General features: G+C 40.2%; 1 protein-coding gene across 2 annotated transcripts; it reads left to right on the forward strand.

The window, feature by feature from the left end:
• Positions 1-756: 756 nt before the first annotated feature.
• ssh1a (slingshot protein phosphatase 1a) lies at positions 757-20912 on the forward strand. 2 transcript variants are annotated; one of them, XM_044025583.1, is made up of 15 exons: positions 757-980; positions 3624-3661; positions 10845-10945; positions 12932-12996; positions 14117-14238; positions 15079-15147; positions 15366-15431; positions 16668-16862; positions 17003-17096; positions 17224-17352; positions 17728-17774; positions 17893-18039; positions 18279-18479; positions 18870-19527; positions 19628-20912. In XM_044025583.1, exons 1-15 carry the CDS (start codon positions 900-902, stop codon positions 20699-20701), a joined length of 3087 nt encoding a protein of 1028 aa, XP_043881518.1. In that variant the 5' UTR covers positions 757-899; the 3' UTR covers positions 20702-20912. The 2 variants fall into 2 exon arrangements, with proteins under 2 accessions (XP_043881518.1, XP_043881519.1); XM_044025584.1 differs by lacking the exons at positions 757-980; positions 3624-3661 and adding an exon at positions 7714-8278.
• Positions 20913-22676: the final 1764 nt, after the last annotated feature.

Raw genomic sequence — 22676 nt, forward strand, 5'->3', positions numbered from 1 at the left:
ATATGATTGCCTTGCAACATATATTGATTATCACAGAATTGTTGTATTGTGATATTGGTATCGTGGACCATGTATCGCTTACTGTGAGGTACCCTGCGATAAGTGAAGGCCGGGTGTAGCTGCAGGCTTGCAGGCAGCAGTTTTAGGCCCTTTGAATTAGGCCCCTTGTTTGTTTTTTCAGTTCAGTCACTAAAGATGATCAATCACAGTGTAAGTACTTAGTGAGTTAAGTTTAATTTGTTTAAAATTATACACAGTATACATTTTGGAGAAGTGGTCCTGTCATGAAAAAAAGGAGGGGCTTAGTTCTGGGGGCCTGAAAGTGCTGCCTGCAAACATGCAGCAACACCCTTCTCGAATCACAGGGTATCCCACCATACCAATAACATCACGATACAACAATTCTGCGATAATCAGTATTTTGCAAGACAATCATATAGCCATACATCACAATATCTGTCTATCTGAAGAAAACTAAAGGTCTGTGAAAAATAAAAAGCCACTAGTAGCAAAGATATCAGAATAGTAGTGCAGAGGCTTGGGCTTCAGGACCCCCAGTCTTGTAGACCCTTTCAATAATCCATCCTTGGTCATACTCCAACCTGTTTGTAGCTCAAATACAGACAATTTAATGTGAAGTGAAACTTTTTTTTAACACTTGTTGCATTCATACAGTGAATCACTATAGTATGTTGGTTATGATAACTGTGAGAGGAAATAATAATATTGGTTGAAGGGGTTTCCCTCTCTCTCGCCACCTCCCCTCCCTTCCTCGTTGCCTCTCTCCCTCCCATCGCATCGTTAGCCCGGCACAGCTAGCAGCAGCAGCTAGCAGCAGCTCACCAGGCCATATCGGCCGGCCGGTGCATCATCATCATCATCATACTCAGCTTCCAGCCATGGCGTTGGTGACTCTGCAGCGGTCTCCGACCCCGAGCGCCGCTTCCACCGGGAGCACAGCAACCACGGCCGCGGGGGAGGTCAGTTTTGTCCTGGTTGGAGTGAACCAGTGCTGCGGTGCTATGAGGTGGTGGTGGCGGTGGTGGTGTTGAGGGGGGGACGTTGCTGGAGAAAGGCCCGCTGATTGAAGCTACATTAGCACCGTTAGTTAACATGTTATGCTAGGCTGTTAGCTGACGGTGGCTAGCAAGCGTCTACGTGACTGATAGATTTATGTGTCCATCACATGCTAGCACTTCTGACGGACACATTTTTTTGTAATAGTATATTTTTATATTAAAAATGACCACTTTTGTCTACTGCTATTTTTTTTATAAGCGGTAGCTAACGTTAGCTGTTTATGATGTGGCTTACATTGAACATTAAATTATCACAGTGTTTGGCTCAGATTTAGCCCCGCAGTACAACAAATCATTGCTAAATAAACTCACTTTTTTATGTATGTACTGTTCTGTTATATGGTTAATGATATATGGTTTAATTTGAGTGGACTGAACTATATTAGAAAGACACCCCCTCTTCTGCCACCACCTCTGCATCATTATAATTCATCATAATCTCTCCGTAATAGACCACTTTTCTGTTTATCTTGTATGTGCAGTCACTGAGGTCATGCTTTATGGCTATAACACTGGCACACAGTGTGCAGTATGCTTTATAATATGTTGTAATGTTCTTTTATGATGCTGATGCTCTTAATATACCGTTATTAATTATGTTAATTTACTATTTATGGTAAATGCAGGTACAGTGTGTGAATAAGTGTGTGTGCATAGTGTTTTTAGGACGTGTTGCACAATTCACAGCACATCATAAAATTTGGTGCAATATCGTAAAGTTTTCCCTTCCTCTCTGCAGACAATAAATCAGAAACAGTTAATTACACTGAATATATTTTTTATTGTTAGTTTTCTAGTAAATCATTCCAGTAAATATAGGTGGCAAATATGAGATTTACTGACTGGGACTCAGAAAAGACAGGATACACTTTAAAGGCTGTTAATACTTCTCTGTAGTAGCTAAAGAGACACATTGAGCTTTTTAAAATGTATTCATTAATTAACTTATTTATTAAATGTCACAGGGTACAAAAAATGTCATTATTCATATGTCACATGCTGCTACATTTACTCAAATATAACTTCCTTCCTGCTTTTTTTACACCTTTAAGTACACCAGTTGCCAGATGGGGGCGCTAACCACAAGCTAGAAACAGTAAAGTATCTTTTTCTGCTGTGTAACCACATCAGAGAAACCAGGGTTGACATCCACCATTGCATGTATTTACAACCATAAGTGTATGAGCTCCAGCTGTTTTCAGGCAAAACAAACTATGCTACAGTTAAAGGTCACTACAACATAGTTGCTTATTGCAAAGAAAATGCTTCTTCTTCTTCTCCTTCGTATTATTATTATTATTATTATGTTAAATTTTATTTTTATTTTTTGCTGTCTGATTGGTTTTGCCACTGTCCTTAATTGTCCTAGTGCAGGTGGTGTAGTCCAGCAGCGTTATAGTGAGGTGTAATGGATAAAGCTGGCAAGAAGCTACTGCAGCTATGATGTCATGTACTGAGGGGTGGGTGTGGTGAATACTACTGTAGGAAAAGGGAGAGGAGAGTAGTTGTAAACAGGGATTTATCACATGCAAACACAAGGTAGTACATTTATAAGATTTCACCTAATACATCTAATGCATTATTGCACCTTGAAGTTAAAGGTTTTGTTATGTTCTTTGTAGAAATGGTACCCTCCATCGTTTTGTTGTTTCAGCTGTACATTGGCGTATGTCAAATCATCCCTGACATCCCTTAAACTTTTCTGTCCGTTGTTTCAATGAACAATGTCATTTAACTTTCCCTTCCCTAACTTTTGGTTTTTAAATTAACCTTTTCGGTTTATTTATTTTTATTTCAAAGGCAAAACAGATATTTGGTTCCTAATTTATTAAACCTGCTCGTAAACATTAATACATAAGCCCATACACATGAATCCCATGTCAAGTATTAAATATTTAGGAACATTTCCAGCACTTTGTATTTAAACACAGATTTGGATTTCCTTATAAATGGGTCACAGGGGGCTTAATTTTAGAAAAACCTAATCATGTATAAATGGATGGGGGTCTCCATAAGTATCAAGCACGATTGATATCAGTTGTATTTTGTTGCAAAAACAGACATCAGTTGACCTTTCCATTAATTCTACCATACTTGCATTTTGCTTTGCAGTCTTGCCATCACCCCCTCCAAACACTATTGTGGTTATTTTCTTGCCATGTAATTGATCACAGACTGCATTAACATATATGGAGTTAAGCATATCTATGCTTTCTTCTAATGTTGTTGAAATTTCTCACACAGCTTACAAGCTTCTCTTGCTGCTTTGACTGATATTTAATAAGTGGAATGTACATTGCCAACATTAAGATTAAGTGTCTTGTAATTGTGCATTGAAAGAATTATAATATTTACATTTGATTCTTAAACATTAACACGGTGTGGTGTCTCCTTTTTATGGAGTATCTAGTCAATTTCATTTATCAAAGTTTATAACATAGACAGGTTCTCACAGTGTATGATGACAGGCTGAGAATACTTGTTGATACTACAATAAAATGGATGCAATGTGGTCTAATATTTTCCGTGTTATTTATATTGCAGGATTTTGGAAGTGAAGATGAACGGCGAACAAATCAGAGGTACGTTTATTTTAAGTTTAATCCCTCAGTTGCATGGTGCAAGATAAATCAGGTTTGATTTTATACACAGGTGTTCACTGAGTGGTTCCATCTGTCTTTGAGTCATTAACTGAAATCTGGATTTGAGGCAAACTGGCTGGCTTTAACGACTGAGTGTCCGTGTAATAAAACACCTGTCTGTCTGTCTTGTTGGCAGACTCATCAATTCCTAATAAACAACTGTAGGAAAGCACTGTATTTCCAGTAGTCTCTCATGTTATGCGCAGAGCTCTACAGTGAAGCAGCGACATAAAGCAAAGTTACACATGTTCTATGTTGTCATGAGAAGTGTAATAAAAAAGTGTATTATTTTTGAAACAGTGGAAGGACAAACCAGACTATGTTGGGATGCAACAGTCTTGGCAATAGGGAAACACAGGGCAGGTGTTTCTGTATTTTTGAAGGAACACTTATTGATAACTTTGCTTTTCAGCTGTGAATCACTTGAGTCACTTTTACTTTGCTTTTTTTATTAAATGCATTTAATGTTCTTGTATTGTATGGATGGGCAGAAAGCTAGATACTTGATTGTTATGTACAGCAAGTATTTGCTGATTAAATTGGAGTCCTCTTTCAGGACTCCAATTTATACACACACTAAGAAAAAACCCCAACTTATAATAATAAATGAAAAGACAAACGACAACAAACTCCATTGCATGAGAGCTAGTGAGAGTAATGCAAGGTTCACATCCTGTTGAGCTAAGAAGAGCAACTAATGTGATGTATTCAATGACCCCAGTAAATTTCATCACTTCTGCAAACCTGCTGCAATTCACTAACTAAATGCTTGCTGCTGCTGCCACCTTAATCAGGTAGTTGAGTGATTTTGTTTTAATCACTTCAATTATTAATAAAATGGTCCCCAGTCCAGTCCACAGGGACATTCAACTAACAACACCGAATTAGAGTGTCCAATTTTCCTAATCCCCATATCTGCATTTTTGGACTGTGGGCGGAAATAGAGAACCGACAGAAACGCGCACACACCAGGAGAACATGCAAACTCCGTGCAGAAAGGCCCTTGTTATGACTGGGTCGTGAACCCGGGGTAAAGGCAAGAGTGTTAACCACTAATCCAAATGATAGAATATTCATGCTCGTCCTTAGTTTAAACCTTATAAAGACAGTTTTGTTTTAAAAGCTGCAGCAAATGTACCATGAAAGAACCTGTGGCAGGTATTATGACAGAGGAAGAACTAAAAACGTGACTTTGTACCTTTTATTAAGAAACTGTGTGTGTGTGCATCTGAGATCTATGCACTATAAAGCAAGTCCTGTCTTGCATTAGATAGTTCCCATTTTTCAGGGGCTGGTAATCCAAGTTATGTCATCAAATTGCTTGTTAATTCATGTTGTTTAATATTATGGCACATTAAGTCATCTTTTATTTGACCGATGATGTTTCTTTTTTTAATGAGGTTATACTGATGTAGTACACCTGATAGATGGTTACATCTGTTTACAGATAGCTACATAAATGCCAATTGGAAGTATTGGTGCTTGCTGTTCCAGACCGACCTTGATAACGATGACAAGCCCGGAGGGTTGAGTGTAGGCAGTATAAACATCGTGCAGTGGTTGATGGCTTAAAACCAAGAGTGATTTCATCTTGTGAAATTGCACACATTGGGAGAAATGTGTGTGAATGTTGCACATAGATGCAGTGTGTGCAGTGTTTGGAATGAGGAGGCAGGATTCAGTACTGGGGTAAGATCAGTTCTTTTAAACGCAAACAAAACTTAAACTCAAACAAAATTTAAAGATGGGTAGTAATATAAATGTTGGATTTGAATTTTAAATTTGCATGGATTGCTCTGTCCACACGTTTTTTTTCCCTCAGTCACATGATGATGTTGTGTTTGTCCTGCTCAGGCTGTCCATGTCTCCACTGACAACTGAGGATATTTGTTCCTTCCTGTACTGCCACCCCCCACCCCCCTCGCTCTACCTCTTTTCAGTGGTGTAACTGAGAAAATGCCAACATTGTGCAACTGGCAGCCCCAAGAAGAGACTTTTTACCTTGTGACTTGTTAAACACTCGACAAGCAGAAAATTGTGAAAAGCAGAGGAGACTGTGCAGTTTTGTCGCCGTTTCACGTTAGCTGTGCTCGATTACATGTTTCTGTTCAGGTAGTTGTAGGTGGAGCGGAGACGCACTGGTGATGCATTGCACTTCTCCGACCACCTCCCAAAGTGGTGTTGCAGATCAGATAACAATCCTTCCTCAATGCATCGTGGGTGTATTTACACCTGTACTTACATGTGGTCAGGCACTATCCAATTGCAGGTGTGAAGGGGGCCTTTTGTAGTGAGTCCCTCTTAGTATAATGGAGTGCACCTCAATCAAAAACTGGTGGAACTCATAATTCAGTTGTGGCTTAGAGAACATCTGGTCCTGTTTGGCCCCAACCATCTCCATCTGGCTACTGTTACAGCAGCAAACTTTACTTTAACATGGTGTCATGCCATTTTTTCTGCCTCACTCATTATCTTCTACTTTATCCTCCACATGAGGGTCGCAGGAGGGCTGGCATGGGGCGAAAGGTGGGGTCACAAGTGTGACCTTAGGTCACATTATAAAACAATAACCAGGATATACAAGTCAAAATATACTGCAATATTATTTTAAGTCCATATCACCTGAGCTTTCCAAGTTTCTACCTGGAACAGAAATGATATCAGTCAACATGTGGAGCGCAGTATCTGCCCATGACCAGGTGTTGCAGACGCCTTAGAGCCCAGAGCTATCGTTCATGTCTGTCAGCAAATCCACCCATATTAACAGTGTCATGCTATTTTTTTGTGAGCTTGTGGTGGGTTTCATTGCTTAGTGAGAGAGTGAGAAAGGAAATCATTGTTTGTCCTGTACCTAAACATACCAACGTGTAGGGCTGCAAGCACAATTTCTTCTGCTGTTTTTGAATGGATTTATTATCGTTGTATTTTTCCATGGTTAATTTTTGCTGTTACTATCAGACCTGACTGAGGGAGTATTTGTGTGTATACACCAGCAGCACAGGGGTAGTTGGGGACAGGGAGTATTTATCCCATCAAACTGCTGAACAACTGTTTTTTTTTAAAGCAGAACATTTATTTTCTGTGTGTTTTCAGTCATCCTCTGACCTGTTTGCTCCTGTTTACAGCACTGGAATGTCACCTGTTGACCTGAGATCAAAACACTGCCACACTGAGGAACACAGCTCACTGCAATTTTAAATGATACTTTATCCCTAACATGGTATTGCACTCTCTAATAATTACATTGTTATTTCTTTGAGGTCCTTGTTTGAGAGTGACAGCCAGTGCTGGCCACTTGGAGGAGAAAGAGAGGGAGACAAGATAATCCCTCTCTTATAAGCCTGGCTATAATGAGATTCGGCTGATTTGGGAGATGGCCAGTTCTCACTGCCCTTTCCACCCATGCTTGGCCCAAGTATTAAGCTCCCTGGAGGCACTACCTTGGATTTGGATGCTGTTGACCCCCATGGTGGCATGCACATGGAGACACCCCCTTAGAAGAGTTTGTGCCAAAAATGTCTCTTCCAACCTCTCTTTTTTTTTTGTTTCTTCCTCCAATCGTGCAACGGGTCTTGCTTTTCCCCAGGAAGACAGAGAAAGTGGCACTCTCTGTTTAAGAAAGATGGTTTCTATATAAAGACGAAACCTGTTGTTCACTTTGATATGAGTCACACCACCTGATGAGGGAGGAAAGTGAATGAATCACTGAGTAAATACAGACAGACATGAAATCTTCAATTTGAGATTGGCTTGATTTTTTTGTTAAATATATATAATATATTCTGGATTCTTTGTTCAGAAATTAAAACTTTAACTTTGGATTATGGACAAAACTAGACATTTGAGCACATCATCATTCTCAGGTGTGGAAAATCGACAGATTAATTGATTATGAAAATTATTGTTGGAAGCTTTATGGTGTTTCAGAGACGTCCCAGCCTTCCGTCATATTACCCAGGTGTAAGGGAACATGGTACAGTCCCCAGCAATAATTACATCATCATTTTTTTTATTTATTTATTTTACATTTCATGTGAGAATTAAATTGTAAAACTCCTAATCAAAGCATTACATGTAGTACAATTGCAATTTCAGCCCTGTGTCGCACAGACAAAGCAGATTAAGAGACAAGGAGAGACAAGCACAGTTGTGTTTGCCTGAAGCTGCGGGTGGAGGCTGCACTACGTCCCTTCAGGCAGGAGTCTGACTCTGACTCGCACTCACAGACGCTCAGATGAAGGAGGAGGGGGAGGTGGCAGAGGGAGTGGCATCTGAACAGACGGTTCTTCTTCACTGAGCAGCACAGATGAGTACAGACTGTCAGTCAGTCTGTCACTCAAAAGTGGCAGGCCAACGCCTGAAGCTGCTCCACTTCTTACACATTCTGGTCCTGTCTGGAGGAGGATGAAGAGGTGGTAGCTCATACCCGCGAAGCCAAGGCTTTGTTTCAGTCCGCAGGATGCATCTGGTTGTAGAACCCATCAAAGAGGCTGTGATGAAGATGTTACCTTATTTTGTGGAAAACGCTGTGCTGACGCAGAGTCAGATAAACCGCATGTGAGTCTAAGATCATCTTTAAAAAGTGGGGCTACTTTAAACTGTGATGAATTTTGAGCTCACGGTTCATCTCGTTCTTAGCTAAATGGTTATTTGCTATTTTATTTTATTTAGCAAGATTGTGAATGTTGGCAGGGTGATTTTGCAGCAGTTACCATAATGTCACTTTATGCTCTCTGACCTGAAATTATACAGATGATTTGAGGACAATCAGAGCTAGTTACCATTCACACATACAGCTGACACTCTGCAGTTCACACATGATGGTGTTAGTGATATTTCTGTGAACTGATGTTTTGGCATTCCTTGTCTCTCTATAAAGGATGCCTCTGACTATCTGGCAGGCTTTTCTGTCATACTTTCTGTTTGTTTCTTTGATACTAGATGTTTTTTTAGGCCTAGTGTTTGTGGAGAAACTGATAGTAGGGCTAAGACAGTTTTATTGGGATGTCTGAGTAAGATCTGTGAAGCTGTGTGACCGCTCTTGATATACAGATAAGGACAAGTTTACACACTCTCAGTTTTCAAAAGTGTCCCATTACATAGTTTTTTTTGTCTAGGAAGCTATCAGGTATCAAAGAGCTTAAAGTTGGGTTGCTAGTTCAAATGGGGAATTTGAGCAGCAGGGATTTGCAGTAGTTGCTCTTGGCATTATCACTCTTTCTTGTGTCGTACATCCACCATTCGCTGACATTAGACCGGCCTGATAGCCTCATAAATCTCAAACAGAGTATGTACTGGAACAAAAATCTTTCAAAGTGAGACAGAAGCTCTTCTTGAGAAGTGTCCACCCCCATGCTGCTTAGTCACTGAAGAACTTTGTTTCTGCAGCGCTGGGGGTGGAGAGAGTTTTTTGTGAGGTGCACAAACAACGTTCATTGTTCCCATAAAAAACATCTCTTTAGCCGAGCTCTGCTTTTTGTGTGTAGGTTTTCAAAATGTGATCAACTAGAGCCGCGTATGAACTATTAGTCTTTGATGTAATTTAAATCAGTGGTTCTCAAACTTTTTATAACAAGTACCACTTGAGAAAATACTAAGCTGCCGGAGTAACACCATTATCAACAACGTTAAAATACAGTGGTGTAAATAGGTCGAGCAAAGTCAGCTACGCACTTTTCACAGGAGGCAGATTCATTCCCAATAAGATAATTTGCTCTCTCTCATCATCCTCCTCTTCCTCACATATACTTCACACACTGGTATAGTCACATTAGATTAAGATGGAGCGACAGATAAGGTGACTCTGATTATAATTATTTAATTTATCATTATTTTATTGATTAGTTATTCAATTTTCTACGCCCAAATTCCTCAGCTCCACTCTGATCACGTCAGGGCTGCAACTGACAATTATTTTCATAATTGTTAGTTATCCCTAGTTATCACTTGTCTTAAGTACCAATTTCACCTTTTCCCGTTATCTGTGCATATCTATCATGATGTTAAGGAGAAGAATTTATTGCTCCCACTATAGGGACATTATTTGCAAAGTAAATGCACTGCACTGCCTGGGAATGGAATCCCTGTCACAATAATGGAAAACCATTATACCAGCAGTACCACAGAACTCTTCCAGCTGCTGATACTGTTGGTGTTTTTTCTCCTATGCGTGTCTTTATATGATTTTTTACTCTTTACTTAACTGACAACAACTAGTGCGGTGATTTCTTCATTTAGATATCTGATTATCTTTTGCATCTGTTCAACCATTTTTGTTGCTGTCACTTTCTGTGCTTTTTAATGACAATTTCACTTGACTGCACACACACAGTACATTGTACATGTGTCCCGCCCCACTGTCAGGTAGATTTATGAACGCGTTCGCATGGTCTTCCAGTGAAATCATTGAATGTAGCCTGGAGGAAACACCTCACCTCCTTCTCCTTGGCTTATGTCATCTGTTGTTGGCTGCAAACCGTAACCTGAAGTCGTTGGGACTTTTTGCAGGCAGGTGTGAACCCTGTGAACTGATAATTGCTGCTGTTTGGTCACAGTGAAAGTAGAGCATCACAAACAAACCACAGCCGTTTGGTCAATTATTTAGGTATGTGTTTCATTACACCGAGTCAGCTCTGAGTGCAAGCCATACAATGGAAACAAAGACAGATAAGCATTTGGGATCAGAGCTTGATTCAGGGTTGCTGCAGACCTTAGGTCTGCCTCTGTAATGTTGTGCCTGGACATTTCCACTCAGCTGTTCATCAGCTGTAGACAACCTTGATTACCCCTGCCAAGGAGTTCATGTTTCTTGTTTCTACGTTTGTCTGTTTGAGAGCAGCATAACTTAAAAATATTGGACAGAATTGAATGGTGTTGTTGGTTAGGAGTCAAGGAAGAAATGAATAAACTTTGATGGTGATCCAGATGTGGACTTGCTGGGGCTTTCTTTAGTTTATGCTCATCTCATCATCAACTGCACCCATAACTGAAGTGTCCTGTGGAATATTACTTTGTCTTGTGTCTGTCATGTGAACAAGCTGGGACTAATCTGCTTAATTGTGCTGTTTGTATTGCGTCTGCGTTTCTGTAATTGTAACTCCTCTCTGTTTTGTATGTTTTGCAGCCTGAGTGAGAGCTTCTTCATGGTGAAGGGTGCTGCTCTTTTCCTGCAGCAGGGAAGCGGTCACCAAGGCCAGAAAGCACATCCTCACCACAAACATGCAGGTGAGAAAGAAAACACAGCTTGCTGCGATCCACACATCATTTACCCTAAAATGCCCCCAAACATCATCTTGTGTCATTTCTGGCCCAGTTTTTTGTTGCTGTTGCTTGCACTGCAGCAGATGTGTGTAGCTGAGGTGAGGAGGGTGAAGGCTGCCTTGTTGATAAGCATGTTCTAGACATATAGCTAAGGCAGATTAGTGCTTAAATCCAACACATGGTACAACTGTGGGCAGAACTTCTGTTGACAATTAAATAAGGGCTTTACTGACTGCATTGCTGTGTGTTCTCTTTTTTCTAACTGTAATAACATTAGTCATGGAAGGTGAAGTAAAACAAACTTCACCTTCCATGTAATAAATAATGTATGAATTATGAACTAATGAATGAATATTACCAGCAAATAATTTGACTTTATTTTACAGATGAAGTGTCTGATTAATTTAATGTTGTTAGATCACCATGATTTGCTTTATTGCCTTTAACGGCAGCTGTTTCAAAATGTCAAAGTTAAAAGAGACTATTCATTTGCTTGAAAGACATGAAGCTGACCTGACCGGCCACCTGCATGATGTGAATTCAGCACCAGCCAGTAACCCAACATGCTGCCAAGTCATTTGGCAAGTCATGGTTGTGGTTGGCAGCTTAGGTGATTTAACTAGCCACTTTGTCAGGTAACCCATATTTGCTGCTCCGGCTTTTCTTTGTCAAAAACATTTGACTGGAGAAATAGTTGTGTCATTTCCAGGTTACTGTGGCTTTTGGGGGGGGAGGCGAAGAAATAGTCAGGGAGGTGCATTTTGTGTTTGATAAAGGACCCAATGCAATACTACAAGTGATTTTAAGATTTTATGGTAATCATCCAAGTTTTGCAAGTTTAAAAATGTGTGCAGACATATAACCCTCCTGGTTTGGAGATGTAAACCGTTGCAGAAGTGTCTAAAAACCTGTATTCTCTTGACTGACCATAGTAAGGTGACTCAGCTGATAACGGATAGCAAAAAATAAGTCAGTTTCTATGTTGGCTTTTAAATGTTGGTCCCATTTATAGTAAAATAGAAGATAAAGCAAATGTTGTAGTACATAGCTTATTTCATTTCTGAGACCCATTGATTTTAATTAAGGTTTGTTGAACTCATGGTGCATAATTGTCTGTAGATAGTGAATATTTATGTTTTTGTGTGTGACTTGACACATTATTATAATGTCAGGTGGTTGTCACAGAACCATTCTTTTTTGATTAAAGTTGGAAAGTTTAGCATGACATTCATACGGATTTGTCTCCATTTTCATTTTTCTTTGATCCTTAATAAGCTTGACATAAAATTCATGTTTTTCTTTAGTGGTTTGGTTTCTGAATCCTGGTTTTTCAATCTGACCCACAAATGATACCAAGTAATGAGTGGCACATTGCTTTAAAAGTGTATAACTTTTAAATAGAAACAAATGTATGGACATCTTCTATTTCTTCTTCTGTTGGCCCTGTTTTATTATCCAACTCCTCTCACATGTCTTGGCAAAGGAAGCACTGACAAATATAAAATGGACCAAGACAAGTTCAATTGAATGCTCTACTTAACACTTGTGAGCAGTGTAGCTGAATTGTACCTGTAATAGATGACAAAAATGCCTTTGATTCATTAAGATAGTTTTGTCTTGAGCATAGGGCTGCAGTTATTATTCAATTACTAAATTAATAATCAAATATTTTCAGTTCGATATCATAATTTCCAGGTTTGATAAACACGAATCAACATTTTCTGACATTTTACGAACCAAACAAGTACTCGATTAATCAAGAAAAGAATTAATTGATTATGAAAATAATCGTTAGTTGCAGCCCTAGCAGTATGTATCATACTCAATAATATTATCACTCTGTGTTTTCATTATAAAATAGAATTTATCTTCTTTTGAATAAAAATATTTATGCCCATGCTTTACCACTGTCTGATTCCAAACAATCTTCTATATGATCTCTCTCAACAGGTGACTTACCTCAACACCTGCAGGTGATGATTAACATTCTTCGCTCAGAGGACAGAATAAAACTGGTAAGAGAGATGAAAACAAAAATATGCACTTACACATACACACACTCGTAAAGACCACGGCTAACAACCTGGCACAGCAAACCCTTCCAGAATACATTTTATTGTGTACTTAAGATACTTATTTGCTCAGTGTAATTATTAGCTCAGGAGAGCATTACCAAATGTTTCCATGGTGTGTATGTGCTGGTGAGAGGCACTTTGTGTTTACTGGCTCTGTACACTCTCACCCCGAGGACCTGGTTACCCTGTTACATCAATTTTGTATCAAACCAACAAACAAAAAAAAAGATCCCACATGCTGTCGTGTCCAGTTTGTATCACCAGATTTACGGCTGCAGCATTATTCAGGAGTGAGAAGTCGTCTTTTGGAGAAGTGGCTTTTGACCGCTGATTGGTGCTACTTTGGAAACACCCAGTTATGTAAAACAAAAGTCTGTCATCAACCACATTTACAGAAATTCTCCATTTCAATTGTCAGTCAAAAAGTCACAAAAAATATGCAGCATTAATAAACTCCTAAATTCGAAGCAATCGAGACAAACGGAACCAAAGAAGCCATAAATTATTGGGAGAAAAGAGAAAAATCGACAATGGAAAAATCTCAAAATTCTACAGGGAAATGTGGAAACAATGTGGTTAACATTAATGAAAAATGGGAGCAGGCACTGGGAACAATACGCTTGGATGAGGGCTGGACAGAAACATGTAAACAAATCTTTAAAACAACGCACTCAAAATACTCGAGAGAATTCTCTCGGAAAATAAATATGAGAATTTTTATAACACTTAGGGAATGTCAAATATTGGAGGGAATGTGCAGAACGGGATGCTCGATTTATACCCAGTGTGCTGAAAAACTTTGTTGGAATAACTTTCAAGATGAAAATGCCAATAATAACGCCTTAAACCTCATGGGGTGTCAGTGACATGTGAGCATTTTCTGTTTTGGGAACTCAGTTTTTCTCTTGTGTAAAGGTTGTTTGTTATTTGAGTTATTTAAATTAACAGTGGTTTTAAGTCCATACATTTTTGAACCGGTTCAAACAAGAAAATCTTAAAAAGTCATCACATTACAGAATTTATGTGACATAGTGCCTTCAAATGTCTGTTCTCTTTGCAGGCGGTGCGGCTGGAGAGTGCGTGGTCAGACCGCGTGCGGTACATGGTGGTGGTGTACACCAGTGGGCGACAGGACACGGAGGAGAACATCCTTCTGGGAATCGACTTTACAAGCAAAGACTGGTATGAAATAACCCGATGTGTTCAGGATTTTTAATCTGTTCTCTATGCCTGTTGGTTCATTAATAATTCGTACTGGGGCTGCTGTATGCATTATCACACATGATTTATATTCTGAAGGGCATCTGACAAGACCAGCCATTTCTAAACTTGTTAAGTGTGTCAGGGCCACTTGGAAATCTCCAAACCCAAAACTTATATCATGACTCTGATCGACACACAAGACCAGGATCAATAATTCCCATATATATATATTATTGTTTTCATGTGAACATGGGGGCACAAAAATTCAGTGCAGATTAATAATCAGTCCACTTCACTTTATTATTGAACTTGCATATCATTCATCACATGCATATGATTATTACAGCTGGACTCCATGTCATATTTGAAAGATTGAGCATCAAGCAAAGTGCGTAATTATCCATCACCATAAATCACAATTTATGAATTATAATGAACAAATCAACACAGAGAGCAAATACTGAAATACACATACAATTTTAAACGCTATGACTTAGTATTATGCCTTATAAGTATTTCTTGAAATCTGTCTTACATATTTTACAGCAATTTTGAACTTAAATTACAAAACTGGAAATTAAAAACTTATTTATTTATATGTAATGATCTTTCACTGGTCTAGATTTAATACTGTAACATATTCAAAACATTATCTCCTCCTCTCTTCAATTTTGCACAGACTCATCCTGGAATGTAGCCATTGTAAGGCAGTCCATTTTAATCTGGAAAATCTGATTTTACACTTTAAGCATTCCAGTGAGTAGTAGTTTGTTTTCTTCTGTTTTTTGTTTTTTTTCATTCTTATTTTCATCCTGCCAGCAAAAGCTGTTCAATCGGCATGGTGCTACCTCTGTGGAGTGATACCAAGATCCACCTGGATGGAGATGGGTGAGTTGGGGTTTTTTTTTGTTTTTTTTTCCCCCTGTACTTTTGTCAGGAGAGTGTACACAGCTGCAATATTAAACCCACGGACACATCTCCGTTTCTTAAACAACACTTCATCTCCACTGTTCATCATTGGGAGTGAAGTTAGTTGATACACATGTACTGTTGCTCCGTGTTGCTGCAGCTCAATAAGTGACCATCTGTTTTGTTTTGCTCCTCAGGGGTTTTACAGTGAACACGGCTGGTCGGACTCACGTCTTCAAACCCGTGTCGGTGCAAGCTATGTGGTGAGCAATTAACAACCTCTGGAGCCACAGTGGCTGTTTACAGCACTGTAGCTTCATGACACACTATAATAAATCTCTGGACAGACACACGCACTGCTGCAGTGAGACATCAGGTTGAGGCAGTGCCAATTCATTCTGCCACCTGCTGGCATGAATATGGAACAGCATGAATCCAGATTATAAATGCGAGTCCTTTTTGATTGTTTTTCTCATGATTTAAAAACAAAATGGCATTTGGGGAGATCATATTGAAGTTTTCTCCAGTAACGTCTTACAGCACAGTTCTTTCAGGACTTCCTAGAGTTTTTGTATTTGGGCTTTCTTTTATTTCCCCCGCTGTCAATCCCATATTTTCTCTGTAATAGGGCTGCAACAATTTTTCAGATGAATCTTAATTTGATAATTAAAACAAGCTTTCTGATTTTTCAGCTTCTTAAATGTGAATATGTTCTGCTTTCATTGCTCCATTAGACAAAGAAATCATTAGAACTGAAAAGTTTTGGTTTGTGGACAAAACGAGACATGGATTAGAACATCATCATTTCAAAGTTTGGGAAATACCAATCCACATTTTCTGACATTTTATGGACCAAACAAATACTGGATTAATCGAGGAAATAATCCTTAATTTCCCCTCTACTATACTACTACTATAATATTCAGGTTTGGACACTGTTTTTCTTTCTAAATATTGGAAGGAAATGCAGGTTGAATAGTTTAAATCAATATTTTTCCCTTTGAGAGTGGTCTTTCTGATGCAAAATTATAATTTAATATCTGTCAAATACTGTGATCTTTGGCATTTTGAATGGATAGATGTAACTGAAAGGTGGTTTTAGTATATTAGCAAGATTCCAATGACTTAAACACACATAACATGTGCATGCAATGCTTAAGCCTGTCCTGGATAATAGCCATTTTTTTCACATAAATAAATACAGGTGTTTTGAATTAGTCGGGTTTCTGCTGTTATTCAAGAGTAAGGGAAAGTCGCTTGAACAATAGTCTCCGTTTTGTTTAGTTTTTAGTTTTAGTTACACATAGTTTTTAGTTTTATTTACACATTTCCTGTATTTTCTGGTTGTATTCTAACAAGATTGAGAAATAACTATGTCATTGCTATATCTACAAATCTAATAGTAGTTCTGTAGTACAGTTGCTCATTAAATCAAGTTTAAGTTTTTACTTATACCTTTAACCTGTAATATCTTTATTTAATTTTAATCTACCATTTAGGTCAGCTCTGCAGGTGCTGCACAAAGCCTGTGAGGTGTCACGCAGGTGTAACTACTTCCCTGGGGGAATGGCTCTCACCTGGATGGGCTACTATGAGAGCTGCATCGCTTCGGAGCAGAGCTGCATCAACGAGTGGAACGCCATGAAAGACTTGGAAACCACTCGGCCAGACTCGCCCACCATGTTTGTGGACAAGTCAGTAATCACTCTCACTACATTTTAAACAGCTTCCTCATGAAACACAGAAACGAATCACTCTTACACCTTTTCTTAGTAAACCAGTTTATGAGCAGCTGTTGTTGACAGACAACTGACGATAGTGTGGTCTTTCTCAGGCCTTCAGAGAGAGAGAGGACAGAGTGCCTTATTAAAGCCAAACTCAGAAGCATCATGACATGCCAGGATCTGGAGAACGTCACCTGCAAACAGGTACATTTGACCTGTCGCTCCACAGCTAACTGCTGAAGAACACTGTAGTTATTGTGTTAGTATGTCATACACAAAACACACCCACAACAAAAAATAAATAATCCACATTCAAATCATGCTTTTCCAGATTCGTACAGAGTTGGAGCAAAATATGAACTGCAACCTGAAGGAGTACAAAGAGTTCATTGACAATGAGATGCTGCTGATCCTGGGCCAGATGGACAAAGCCACTCTCATCTTTGACCACGTCTACCTGGTAAGGACAACTGATACTGCTCACAAAAACACCTGTCAACATTTGTGTTGTTTGTGTTGATAAAGTTTCTTTTACAGTCTAACACAAGACTATAATACGATATAATGCAATACACTTTATATTCCCCCTTTGGGAAATTCATCTGCATACATCACAATCAATAAATAAAAGCTACTCATTCTTACTGGTTTTAATTTTCACATCAGTCCAGTCCTGGCTGCTCTTCACTGGTTCCTGACTGTTTTAGAATTGATTTTAGTTTGGTTTGAGTCATCCTTCCTGTGACATCATTGTTTTTGGAGGAAGAACAGTTTTACACAGATTTGAAAATAAAACCACTGAGTCCAAACTGTATTCTCTTTCATTTGTTTTCAGGGCTCTGAGTGGAATGCGTCTAATTTGGAGGAGCTGCAAGAGACTGGGTGATTTGTTTTCTACCATGGAGGAGCTAAGATAAGCCCCTCGCAAAAACATATTTTTTATTTTGATTTGAGCGAGGAAGAATGTTGTTGATGTGTTAACTTTATCTTTCCTTCCCAGGGTGGGCTATATCCTCAACGTTACACGGGAGATAGACAACTTCTTTCCAGGGACATTCAGTTATCACAACATACGTGTCTACGATGAGGAGGCCACTGACCTTCTGGCTCACTGGAATGACACGTACAACTTTATTGTTAAAGCAAAGTGAGTCTAAGTGGAGGAGTGCTCATGGATTTATCTATTAACTACAAACATATCTTATCACAGGAGACTTTGTTTGTGATTGTGGATACTCAAATTGTTGAGATCTTAACATGTGATATAGGAGATCTGATTACGGCAGATGATAACTCAGTAATGGAGGGATTTATCCATGATGTGTTTGACAAAATCTAATTTAATAGTGAAGTATTTTGATTGTGTTTAATTCTTCTTACCCACAGAAAGAATCAGTCCAAATGTCTAGTTCACTGCAAGATGGGTGTCAGTCGATCTGCGTCGACTGTCATCGCTTACGCCATGAAGGAGTTCGGCTGGTCACTGGAGAAGGCGTACAACTTTGTCAAGCAAAAGAGGAGCATCACACGACCAAACTCAGGTTTCATGAGACAGCTGGCAGAGTACGAGGGCATCCTGGACGCCAGGTACAGCTCCACTCTTGGTGTGTTGTTTATACCCCATTCCCACTCGTTAAAAACCCATTGAAACCTTGGTTTCGGCGTTCACTCCCAGGACCAATGACTCTGCAGTTTACACAGATTTTTATTGGCTTTGGCTCTGATCAGGAAATGGAACACCCAGATGAACACACTGATTTTGTCTTCATCTGCTTCATTTTTTGCCGTGATGCAAAGTCCAACATGCACAAATAAGCCGATCACTTATCAATGAATGTTTGTGGTGTTATTTTTTATTTCAGGAATTTTATTTCAACCCACCCGGGTTAAAAAAGACCTCAGACCTGCTCATTTTTGTGTGAAAGAAGTTTCCTCTTTTCTCTGTCTGAGCTCTCGTTTTTCTGTGTTTGATTCCAGCAAACAGCGGCACAACAAACTGTGGCATCCAGATGCAGACTGTGAGATGTCGGAAGGACAGCAGGCTCAGTGCTGTGAAGGCGAGGCCAGAGGTCACCTGACCCCTGAGCCAGGCATGTCTCCCTGCTGTGATGAGGCACTGTCTGATAAAGGTGCAGCATGCCCCTCCCCATGCAGGACTGTTTCACTGGATATTGACCCCGCCTACAACAACTACTATTTCCGCCGGCTCTCTGACTCGGCGCTTGACAGCGAACCGTCGACGCCCGTGCGTGGCCCCCCGCTTCTCGGCATGGAAAAGGTCTTTATAGAAATCGAGGACGTTGAGCGAGACGCGCTGCTGGACGACGAGGCCTTTGATGGGCGTGAAGCCCTGCCTCTCCCTCACTTTGGGCCAACGGCAGAAGGAACCGCTGCGCAGACGTGTAGTCGTTGCCCTGAGCCCCTGGAGGAGCTGCGTCTGAGGCTGGAGTTCAGCACAGTGGAGGAGGAGGATGAGGAGGAGGTGCAAAAGGAGGAGGCAGAGATGGAGGTGCTGATGCAGCCAGATGATGGAGGGGGCGGGGGAGGAGGCAGAGGAGAGGATGGCATGGACTTGGCGACCCTCAATGAAAATTCCAATAACAACAACCATTTGAGCTCTTCATATAACCACAATGTAAGTGTCAATAATCTTTATTTAAAGATACAGTTCCACAAGTCCAAATTGCAGAAACAAATCTTTATTTTTAATTGTTATTTTTCCCCCGTTTATTTAGGGAAAACCTTCCTCCATCCTCCCTCCTGCTGATTCTTCTACACCGTCATGGCTAGAATCGAAGTCCCTTCAGAAAGTAGGATCTGCAACCCCGACCTCTACGCTTTGCCTTAAACCCAGTCCTCCTCAAGCGTCAAGTGCTTCATTCCCACAGTCCCGTACCTCCTCTGAAGGCCTTGCGTCTTCAGTGGGGCTGTCGCACTCCTGTGACCCTCTGTGTGACTGTGCCAACTGTGCCACTTCCACACCCACAGCTCTAATCGACAGAGAGGAGCAGCCAGAAGAATCCCCGAATCCTGATGACAGTGGTGTTTTGCTGGAAGGAAATACTGAGCCTGACAAAAGTTGGTCTGCGGAGCCTCTTCCTGAGCTGGTGAGAATGAATTTTGAGGAGGCGACGTCTGCAGTGGCTTGTTTCCTTGGCCAACCGCAGGAGACCCTTTCACAGCTGGGGAGATCTGGGCTGGTCCGCCGTTGTGCAGAGAGACTGGAGAAACTTTCAGGTTCGTCACAAGATTGCCCGCACTCTCTGAAGCCTTTGCACGCATGCCAAAAGTCCAAGAAGAGCCCCCTTTGCACTGAAGAGGGAGAGGAATTCTCCAGCTTTACTGGAGACTTCATTAAGTCCTCGACACCATGCCAAGTGAGGTTAGAGCCACTGGTGATGCCACTGACCAATGAAGCCTTGTTGGGCGTGGTGGGATCTGGGCTGCTCACTCCTACCTCCTCACCTCATGGCTCCACCCTAACACGCAGCTCGAGCACTGACAGTCTGCGCAGCGTCAGGGGGAAACCCGGCCTTGTTCGCCAGAGGGCGCAGGAAATCGAGACCCGCATGAGGCTTGCGGGTCTGACTGTACCCTCGAGGCTGAAGAGGTCCAACTCTTTGGCCAAGTTGGGCAGCCTCAACTTCTCCTCTGAAGACCTGTGTTCAGTCTGCTCCTCAGATGCAGGAACACTGCTGCTCCTCTCACTGTCTCCAGAGCCAGACCCTGGCCGGGAGTGGAGCTCCCCCACCACCTACAAGGGACTGTCCACTCCAGAGAGAGCACTACCAGGTGAGCCCAGAAGCTGACACATCACATGGAGGTCACATACGATTCACCCAGCCCTCCGTGTGTCATCTTGTGGAGCTGAAGATAGTTGTACATATATTATTGAAAAAGGAAAGAGATGAAAAATGTTTAAAAGAAAAAAGAAAACAATGATGCCAACTGTTGTACACACTCCTTTGCCACATTGTTTCTCAAACTGCTGTTCACATTTATAAAAGTCATATTGCTGTATCTGACGAGTGTGTAAGCCATCAGTTCACCTCTCACATGGTTTGAGTCATGGACAAACAAAGTGCCTTACCTACGAGACCAGAGGCACACTGACTGTTGTGTGTTTGACTGCAGGACGAGAAGGTACAAGAATATTATCCTTTAACTCCGACCACAGTTAGTACCTGATATGTGCTAAGTTACGTTTTCATTGGCAAATAGGATTTAAATTTACTATCTGATACAAAGTAGCAGCCGGCGCATTGATGAACTTGAATCCCTCAGTGGAGCTTGACAAGAACGTTAAGTGTTAAATATATGTAAAGTTGTTTACCGCACAGTTTATGTCTTAGATGCTCAAGGGGTTAAAAATGAATGGTTACCTCATGTTGCATTCATGGAGCTTTTTCTCAGACAAACACTGGGCTGGAGTTCAGTCCAGTTCATTTTGCTGACGGCGAGGTAAAGTGAGGAAATCTTTTTTTTAACAACATGTAATGCAGAGGTGTGTGTTTTAATGCTCGGCTGCGTGAGTGTTCTCTGAGTGAGTGGACGGGGATGAATGGTGGCAAGTTGTGTGAAGGTCAGGGGCTTTGTTTTCGCCAGAGACATTCTCACTGTTTTCAACAAACACAACACAGAAAACAACGTTTCTGCGTTTGTTGTTGTTCCTTTGCACTGCTTTTTGTGAATACTGGTACACGGCAAGCTATCTTCCAAAATAACATTAAGTGTAATGTTATTGACCTCATCATCATTCCTGACAGTGTACAGTGTTTTTTGGGCGAGCAGAGAGCGTGTGGAGTCACGCTGCATGGCTTGAAATCATAATTAGGGCTGCAACAAATATTAAATTGTTAACCTTTTAACACCTTAGCCTAAAAATGTCCGTCTGGACTTTTTTTTTTTGCTTATTATAACCATAAAAGGGCCAGAAAATGTCTGTAAGTGTTTTTGCCCTTTCTTCCAGAATAGCTGTCAAATATCTGGCAGTTATTTACAATTTACTGCATGTTAAAATAGTGTACATTTGAAATTTGGACAGTATAAGACATAATTAAAATAACATTGATTTGACTTTTTGTCTCAATGTGTAAAAACAGGCCAAAAAAACTTAATGTAAACTATGCACAAGGGTTTTTCCAACTGTCTCCTCTCTGGTGACAAAGACTCTGATTTGCGGTCTTCCTGCAACAGCATGAGTGAAATTACCATAATAACCACAATGTTGGCTTTGACGTGCAACTTCTCAGCTTTCAGAAACTGTTGGAATTTATCCGATAGCACAAACGCCGAGTAATAATGTGTCGCCTGTGATATGCTCGGTGTTAAAGGGTTTTAATTGATTACTTAATTAGTTGACAACTATTTTGATCAATCAAATTAATCTGTTTGAGGGATTTTTAGCTTCTTAAATGTGAATATTATCAACAAAGAAGTTGTTTTTGGACAAAACAAGACATTTAAAAATCATAATTTCAACATTTTCTGACATTTTACCGACCAAATAAGTACTTGATTAATGGAAAAAAAAATTATCGGCAGATTAAGCGATTATGAAAATGATCGTTAGTTGCAGCCCTAATCATACTACAAATGTCAAATGTGACAGGAAGTGAGAATTTATGTCAGTCCAATCATGTCATGTATCTCGGGGGTCCCCCCCCAAGCTTGAAGTCTTATCTTACCTGAAGAGCAGAAACACTTTAAAAACTTTATAAACAGAACATTCTTAAATTCATTCTCAAGGTTTGCCAATTGTAATTTGTGCTTTTATTTTGTTTT

This window comes from Solea senegalensis, linkage group LG5 (genome assembly GCF_019176455.1).
Source record: "Solea senegalensis isolate Sse05_10M linkage group LG5, IFAPA_SoseM_1, whole genome shotgun sequence".
NCBI lineage: Eukaryota > Metazoa > Chordata > Actinopteri > Pleuronectiformes > Soleidae > Solea > Solea senegalensis.

What these genes read in the sequence shown, in the direction of transcription:
- ssh1a (XM_044025583.1), top strand. Translation starts at nt 900, where the DNA reads ATGGCGTTGGTGACTCTGCAGCGGTCTCCGACCCCGAGCGCCGCTTCC. An exon ending in CAACCACGGCCGCGGGGGAG is followed by an intron (nt 981 to 3,623) that starts GTCAGTTTTGTC and finishes TTTATATTGCAG; the next exon opens with GATTTTGGAAGTGAAGATGA. An exon ending in GAGGGCATCCTGGACGCCAG is followed by an intron (nt 18,480 to 18,869) that starts GTACAGCTCCAC and finishes GTTTGATTCCAG; the next exon opens with CAAACAGCGGCACAACAAAC.